Source organism: Thunnus albacares, chromosome 14 (genome assembly GCF_914725855.1).
Source record: "Thunnus albacares chromosome 14, fThuAlb1.1, whole genome shotgun sequence".
NCBI lineage: Eukaryota > Metazoa > Chordata > Actinopteri > Scombriformes > Scombridae > Thunnus > Thunnus albacares.
Window position 1 is genome coordinate 7,798,307 of NC_058119.1, and position 8,263 is coordinate 7,806,569.

The 8,263-nt window shown below is 41.5% G+C and overlaps 1 protein-coding gene across 1 annotated transcript; it reads left to right on the forward strand.

The window, feature by feature from the left end:
- The first annotated feature begins 123 nt into the window (after window positions 1-123).
- LOC122997420 (minichromosome maintenance complex binding protein) lies at window positions 124-8,097 on the forward strand. The gene is made up of 16 exons (XM_044373532.1): window positions 124-329; window positions 1,675-1,766; window positions 1,890-2,030; window positions 2,170-2,211; window positions 2,311-2,400; window positions 2,526-2,664; window positions 2,845-2,990; window positions 3,207-3,304; window positions 3,387-3,559; window positions 4,902-5,025; window positions 5,149-5,266; window positions 5,515-5,680; window positions 5,832-5,965; window positions 6,698-6,865; window positions 7,201-7,289; window positions 7,639-8,097. Exons 1-16 carry the CDS (start codon window positions 257-259, stop codon window positions 7,763-7,765), a joined length of 1,920 nt encoding a protein of 639 aa, XP_044229467.1. The 5' UTR covers window positions 124-256; the 3' UTR covers window positions 7,766-8,097.
- The last annotated feature ends 166 nt before the right edge of the window (window positions 8,098-8,263 follow it).

Genomic DNA, 8,263 nt, shown 5'->3' on the forward strand with positions numbered 1-8,263 from the left:
GAACATAGACTGTCAAATAAGAATGAAAGCACCCAGCATGTTAATGTGAATTAAAAATAATCCGACTAGTATGACAGCTCCGCGCTCCGGTTGGTCTCTGTACTCAAAACAAACGAACTACTCGCTTCCGATCGGTGACGCAACTTTCCCGCCCTGACTCCTTCTGTCTCTGTCTGAGAGGAAGTCAACAAACTACTGTTTTCTCAGAGGTTTTACTGGATCTGTTTTATATATTCCTGACGCCTGTCACCGGCAAATGATGCCTTCCACACACGACTGGATGAACTCCTGGATTAGCAGCCCGCTGGGCGTCATTGAAGGGATGTTTGGTAAGAGACACATCTTGGTAACTAGCTAGTTAGCTTGGTGGCTACGTACTATGCTAGCTGCCATGCTTCTCACATGTACCTGTGTGCTTTTCCTATCCTCCAGAAGTAGCAAATAACACGTTTCTGAGCGCTATAATGATGTTTTATTATGCTTTATTGTCGCCTGCGCCCCACACAATTATTATATTTAGTTACAGTAAAAAGTGCTGGCTGTGCAGTTGACTAACTGTGTGCACACATCTAAACTAAAATCCACAACATAAGGCATCTGCAGGTCCTTAGTGTGTAAGTGTCCTCAAACTCGTCTAAAATGGTCTTAACATCTCTGAATGCATTTCGGATAGAGATATATGCAGCCTCTGTGTCCTAAATGCAATTTCAGAGGTTTTGAAACTTTGTGCTTTTTCTGTGTCAAGATATGAAGGATTTTCGTTCAAACTCCTTTCATCCATTATTATTGTCATTATTATCAAAACATAGTTGTATATCCTCAAAGACAAAGCTCGTCAGATGGCTCCTGAAAAGTATTAACCGTATGAACCTTATAAATTAAATAATAAATAAAAACCCTGAATACAGCAGATAGTTTTGTAAATATGTTTTGTAAAAGTCATCAACGTGAATTATTTTCTCACTTATTAATAAAGTGGATAATATCACTCTTAATGTAATATTTTTTATTTTATACTGTAATTATGTTGGAAATGTGGCAAAAATACCAATTTCTCTTTCAGAGAAAAATAATACTGGACTGATAGTAACTAACATTGACAACATGCAGCTATTTTGATGCATTTCTAGTAAATGTCTCTTCTTTGTATGGAATTCGTCACACCACCAAATTTACAGTTAGTTTTCTGTTTATTCCAGGCTTAAATTTATGATCAAATGCATCTTATTTAATGCACATATTTAGAGCTGCAACAATTAGTTGATTAATCGATTAGATACCAACTGTTAAATTAATCGCCAACTATTTTGATAAACAATTCATTGTTTTGAGTAATTTTTTAAGAAAAAAAGTCCAGATTCTTTGATTACAGCTTATTTTGTGAATATTTTCTGGTTTCTTCAGTCTTCTAAGACAGTAATTGAATATTTTTGGGTTGTGGACAATAAAAGACATTTGAGGACGTCATCTTGGGCTTTGGGAAACAGTAATTTTATGGAGCAAACAACTAATCGATCAGTCGAGATAATAATTGACAGATAAATCAACAATGAAAATAATCATTAGTTGTAGCCTTACTAATATTACACGATTGATAAATTACTCACTGCTATTCTCAACGCCAAGGTTTCCTGTCATTATAATGATCTATCCATGTTCTCGATGATATTTCAGCTGCTTCCCAGGACAACCCGAACTCTGGATGGGAGGCCAAAGCAGTTGAATTCTTCAAAGAGCAGCTGAAACAAAAAGACGCTCATACCGGGGTAATGAATCCCTGAGATTCTTTCCGTGTGTAAATTACACTGAGATGTAAACCTGTAAACCTCAATGTTACAGCCTGTTTGAGCTCACTCTTGTAAATAATTAATATGTTCATACTGATCCAGGTTCCATCTATGAACGACATCCCTCTGCACTACCTGAAGCCCAACAGCCTGGTCAAGTTTCGCTGTTTAATCCAAGACATGTTCGATCCGGAGTTCTACATGGGAGTGTACGAGACTGTCGATCCGTCTACAAAGGCTAAAGTAAGCACTTCCTCATCCTCTCCTGTGCAGCTATTTGCATAAACACAGTCCTCTCATTTGTCTAGCGCTCGTTTTTTGCATTTGATAATGTTTTATCCTGTATCATATCGTCTTAATTTTACTGTCTGACACACCCCAGGTGTTGCGATGCGGGAAGTACAAAGATGTGACAGAATGTGGGGTAAGTCTTCCTCTGTTCAGTCATTCATATGGCCCATAAATGTCTCAATTCAGCTTCAACTTTGACAATAACGACACTAACTTTTGTGTTTATCTCCAGGTGGACTTTCACTCCAAAAATACCGTAACTGCAGAGAGACAAACTTTCTACTGTGTGCCTATTCCTGGAGAAAATCCCTGGGTGAAAGAGATATCCTTAACTTGTCCAGTTTATACCATTCCTACCTGATGGAAGAACTTCTCAAACAGGAGACGCTTAAATGTGGATTTTATCATGTGTTATTCTCTGTCTAGTTTTCCTTAATTCCGTCGCACAGCTATGCCGGCTCCAGTCAAGCAAGAGTGGTTCCTTCCACCTCGTATGTGCCAAGTAGACAGAAACGCAGCTACGAGGAGGACGACGACATGGACGACATGGACACGCAGCCGCAGAAACAGAGGGAGCCACATACTGGTATGAGCTGCTAGTAAAGTTATGTGTATTTATTCTGGGTAAAGTTAGGAAACTACTGACTGAAATAAGATGGCAGGCAGGACTCCTGAAGTGGATTTGGCATCATAAATGATCTAACACTAGAATATCCAAGTGTGGACTTTTGCCATATATGTAAACTGCTCCCCCCTCTCGCCGCAGGTCCTCAAAGTCCCACAGAACATCACGGCAATGGCGACTGTAAGCGGCAGGAGACAGAAGCTCCTTCCAGCCAGACAGCATCTGCCTCCCATCTCGACCTCAACTTCCCCCTGCCAGGAGAGAAAGGCCCGTCATGCCTAGTCAAGGTATATTATCCATCTATCCATCTCTAAAAGTGTTTTTTATACAATTTTTTTCTTTTTTTGCTTTAAACTTGACTTTTGACACAGTTATTGATGGTGGATTTATGTCAAATCAAAGGTTTGTTCTGAGGTTTAATTTCAGAGATGATACCTAATTTATCAGCAGGCATTTCAAGTGTAGAAGAGGAGTTATTAAGTGATATTATTTGTTGTTGGCAGGTGTACGAGAACTGGGACAGCTTCAAACTGAATGACACTCTAGAGGTTTATGGGATCCTGTCTGTCAGTCCGGCTCTCAGTGCTCTGGCAGATGAAAAGTGAGACATTTAAATTTGTTTGCTTTCCCTCTGGTGGTGATGATCTGTGTGTTTGTTACTCATCCCTGGCTCGTCCACACAGGGACGCCTCCTCATCCATCGTGGACCCTACAGAGTGCATGGAGACGGCAGAAGAGCAGAGAGTGCACTGCCCGCCAGCCTCGCTCGTTCCTCGCCTCCACATGCTCTATGCCAAGCCACTGTCACACAACAACCCCCTGCTGCCCTGCGCCACCTTGGAGGACAACAGCGCCTGTAAGGGCAGACAGTAGAGTTTATATTTATTTATCCTCCTTGTGTGTCACTGTAAATGCCAGTAGTCATGAATATTTCAACCTCATTTATTGCACTACGTCAGTGTTGATGTTTCCAGGATAAAAAAAAAAACCCAATATCCAAGCCCTGTCCAATCACACTGTCAGAAGAGATCTAGCGAATTTTTTACTAAAACTGCTGCAAATCACCATCAGGGGGACACAATTTTGCACACAATCCAAGTGTGCGTTCATTCCGCAAGAGGAAGACTGTATGAGAACGTTATTTTTAAAAAAAAAACTGATATTGTCAGCTCAGCAAACGGATCAGTGATTAAATGTATTTAAAATAAAAAAATTAAACTTCTTTGACTAGATTATGACAGTAAACAGAAATATTGTAAGTGTGTGTCAGTGTAGTCCTTTTGTAATAATAGGCAAACGCAATTTGACTGTTAAGCGCTTAAAAAGAGACACAGATTCTTTTCTTGAGCTGACATGTAAAGCCTAATGTGAATCCAGCAGCACTGCTGCAAAAGATGAAAAATGTCAGCTGAGTCAAAATCATCATAAATCACTACATTGAGCTCTGTACCCTGTCATGCTGTATTACACTGTGTGGATACTGAACAGTGAACAATAGCCAGATAAAGCTAAAAATAACTGACAGTCAATGTCAAATGCAACCTGGATTTTGCCAGAAGACTTAACTTGTTATGCTTACAACTGTTTTATGTACAGTGACTCTAATGCCATTATAGTATAAAGTATGCATTTGAGTTATTTACACAAATAAATGCAAAAGCATTAATTAGTCTGTTGACAGACAATTAATTGACAATCCTGATAATCGGTTTATCGTTAAATTCAATATCATCATCTAATAAGAGAAAATCCAAAACACTAGCTTGTTTAAGCTTTTGTCTGTTTTCTATGAATTTAATACCTTTTGGAAATCTTAGACTATAAGTCAGACATAACGAGCACTTGGAGATGTCCTTTGACTTTTGGAGAAACTATTAATGGATCATGTGAAAGAATATAAAAACATCAGTTAGTATTTTGATGTTCTAGCATTGCCGGACTCTGTGCCACACTAAATCCAGCTCTTATGAAAAGTCTGCTTCAAACAAAGAGGCAAAAGAAACCTTAAGTTATCGTGTCACTCTCCAGCTGTGTTGTAGAGAAGCACAAAAAGGGGTCGTTAACGGCAAAGTTCACGTCTATTGTGAAGCGTTCCGAGAAGAGGAATGATGTGAATGTTTTCCACTGTAAAGATTTCAAAGCTCACATGTCAGTAGTTGCTGTAGGGGCTCATTTGACCTTTTGTCCGTCCTCTTCAGTTTTGTCTTCGACCCTGAGCGAGATGGCCTCCGTCAGGGCAGAGCTGCTCACATACTTCACTCACGTCCTCCTGGGAGATGTCCTGGCTGCTGAGTACCTCATTCTGCATCTCATCTCTGACGTGTATGTGTCAGTCTGATCTGTAATGCGTAATCAGCGACCTTGCTTCCTTTGTTTTGTGGCTACATGCTAAACCCAAAGCAGTTTTTTCACAAGGATTTAACTTTGTGCTTGATTTTCTTGTAGGTACACCAGACGAGATGTTCTCCCACTGGGGAAATTCACCCTGAACCTGAGTGGCTGTCCTACTGTCTCCTCGTACACCGAACGCCTCTACCAGATCATCCAGCAGCTCGTGCCTTCTGTGAGTGAACTTCACTTCAGGCAACTGCCAGGACTATTACTTCATTTTTGGGTTTTTTTTTGCTGCACTTCATCTGCAAACCTGTGAAAGAAAATGAACCATGAATATGAACTTTGATTTAGGGATGAAGTGTCTCCCTGTAAGTAACCAGGAGTACATGACAGTCTTGATTGAATATTCATGTCATCTCAGGGGACAGAGTATATTATTGTTGATAAAGGTTTTCTTTGTTTTTTGCCACCCTGCAGTCGTACTATCTGGGGATGAGCCTCCAAAACATGAACCAGATGCGCTTGGTGCCTAAGAAAGACTATGTGGCCAACCGGCTAGTGAGCGGAGCCCTGCAGCTGGCCAAAAACACTTCCCTCTTTCTGGATGAGACCCAGCTGGAGCAAGGACAGCTGGACACAACAGGTGAGGCTTCAAGAAACCACGAGAGGACGACAGAGACCCTCAAACTCTGCATTAATGTCCTCTCTGCCTTTAGACACTGTTAGTTACCAGCATGAGTTGACTGAGTTAACACTAACCGGATTGGATCTTCTGTTTGTGTTTTGTGCTGCAGGTGTGCGTAACGTTACGGCCCTGGGGAACGTGATCTCCTGGCAGAAGGTTGATTATGACTTTAACTACCACCAGATGGAATTCCCCTGCAATATTAACGTGCTCATCGCGTCAGAGGCCCGCTCGCTGTTGCCGGTGAGGACAAACAGGGATGAGGCGTGCAACCGCAAGGCGAAAACTCAACCCCACCACCCCTTAACACCCCCCACCACACTCCACCCTCCCCGGCCTGGCCAGGGAGGGGTAAGGTTTCCACCAGCCTCTCATGAGACCGAGTCGTGTCAGACGCTGGAGGTTGTTTCCAGCAGGCGTCACGCTGTCATCTCAGCCGCCATTGGCCAGTTACAGAAACCCCTCCAGCTGGCGGCTTTAGCCCGGGTCTCGCTCTGTCGCGAACAGCCCGAGGAATGTGCTGTGTGCTATTCCTGTGTGTTGGTCTAATGGGTTGCCATGGCGGCAACTGTGTGCCACAGGAACAATCCTGGGAGAGGCGTCAGCCTCGTCCATGTATTAGGCCTGCGATGAAGGGCAGCGCGCTGTAAACAACTCCCAGGGTTGATTAGAAGTCAGAAGCACACGGCTGTGTTTACATTGAACAGATATTGGTTTGCGAGCAGCTGAAGCTCCAACTGATCAGATGCTTTGCGGTCAGCTCGCTAAGGCTTTGCTCCTGCCTGGCATGCTGTGAGGTTTTGAGAATATGCCAAACCAGACATGCATATGGCATTACTGAATCACAGAGACAGCGAAGGTCTACTTTGCATAGCAACACCTGTGGAAAAAATATAGACATACATGTAGCTTTTCTAGGTCAAAAAGTTTTCACTGGTACAGTGTGAGTATGTCTCTCTGTCTTTGACCCCACAGTCAGACTGTCAGATACACCTGCAGTCTCAGGTCACCCTGGACCACATGGACGAGTATCTCAGCAGCATCCACATGCATCCACAGGCTTCATCACAGCTGAACAAGTTCCGACTCTACCTGAGTGTGGCCCGGCTGCTTGACTACAGTATCTCTGATGAAGTGACAAAGGTGAGAATAGTTTGTTGTCTTCTATCTGCTTGTTGTAGCTACAAACATCCACATAAATGAGAAGTGAAAAAGCCCTAAAAGAAAAATAAGTGAACTATCTATCTAACCAATTTACAGAGACTAAATTTAGGCATCAATTTTTATTTTCTACTTTTTCATCACATTTGGAAGGTACTTTTTCATTAACCTCAAGTATAATAAGAATAAGAATAAAGTGGTACCAGTTTCTTTCAGGTTAGATGAACCTTCATGTATCCAGGAGGCCTGTTTGTTTTTATTGAGCTGTCTGCTATTAACCGTCCTTTAACTGCCTCTCCTTCTCATGGTGTTCTCAGTCAGTGGAGGATGACTTTGTAGATATGAGGAAGGACGACCCCCAGAGCATATCAGCTGAGGACCTACACAGGATGCTCGTTGTGGCAAGGTGGGCTATGATTATGTTTATATAAGCTTCTTACTGTTTCTTTGCTTTTATGTAGCGAGTAATAACAGCAACCTGCATAGCACTCTTTTAAAAGGTTAAGTGTTAAATAAATGCAACAATGAGAGATTATGACAAACAGTGAAAATGCCAGATATGACATAAGCAGAGTGGTAATCATTTCATGGGTTAATTGAACTAAAATAAACCAAAAAAATATGTTTACTTTTGCTTTTTGTTTGAAACACTGCCAAATCTAAGAAACACAAACGTTACCACAGTATTGATGTTGTTGTTTCAAGCTGAGGTGTGTGTGTGTGTGGGATGTAGCTGACTGTGACTCTGTCATCAGGTTGCTGTCTCTGAGTCTGGGACAGACCTCTCTGTCCAGAGACAGCTGGCTGAGAGCCAAACACATCGAGATGCTGCGGAGGAGCAGGATGGAGCAGCACAAGTGTGTCAACGGCAACGAGCCGTGATCACACAGCAGGACAAACGAGATGGCTTTTTCTTTTTGATACCTAAAAAAAAAAAGTTTGTAATAAAGATGCTTTTCATATGCCATTTAGTTCATGTTTATTTTTTACCTAACCAAGGTGCAGTTTAGATTTATTTTCACATAAAGGACTAATGGTAATAATGGCTTGTACATATAATAACATCTTAATGTGTCATTGTGCCTTAAATTCACAGCCTGCTGAGGAGTACATGCCAGCAGTTTCTGACAGATGCTGCAGATCAAGTTTTCTATGTTCATAATTTTTTAAAACTTCAAAAATATGTAAATAAAGCAATGAAGTCTGCAGAATTATTCCCCATGGTGCATTTTCCTTCCTTCCTCAGAATTCATTCAGCTAATGTTACCAGCAAAAGAGCAAACTGTTGAACATGCTGTCAGCAGCTTCTTAATGGATCTGACAATAAACCTCATGCAACACTTGTTCACTCATATACTTTTTATTCCAATGGAATATCTT

What these genes read in the sequence shown, in the direction of transcription:
- LOC122997420 (XM_044373532.1), top strand. Translation starts at nt 257, where the DNA reads ATGATGCCTTCCACACACGACTGGATGAACTCCTGGATTAGCAGCCCG. An exon ending in CTGCATCTCATCTCTGACGT is followed by an intron (nt 5,026 to 5,148) that starts GTATGTGTCAGT and finishes ATTTTCTTGTAG; the next exon opens with GTACACCAGACGAGATGTTC. An exon ending in AGGCCCGCTCGCTGTTGCCG is followed by an intron (nt 5,966 to 6,697) that starts GTGAGGACAAAC and finishes TTGACCCCACAG; the next exon opens with TCAGACTGTCAGATACACCT.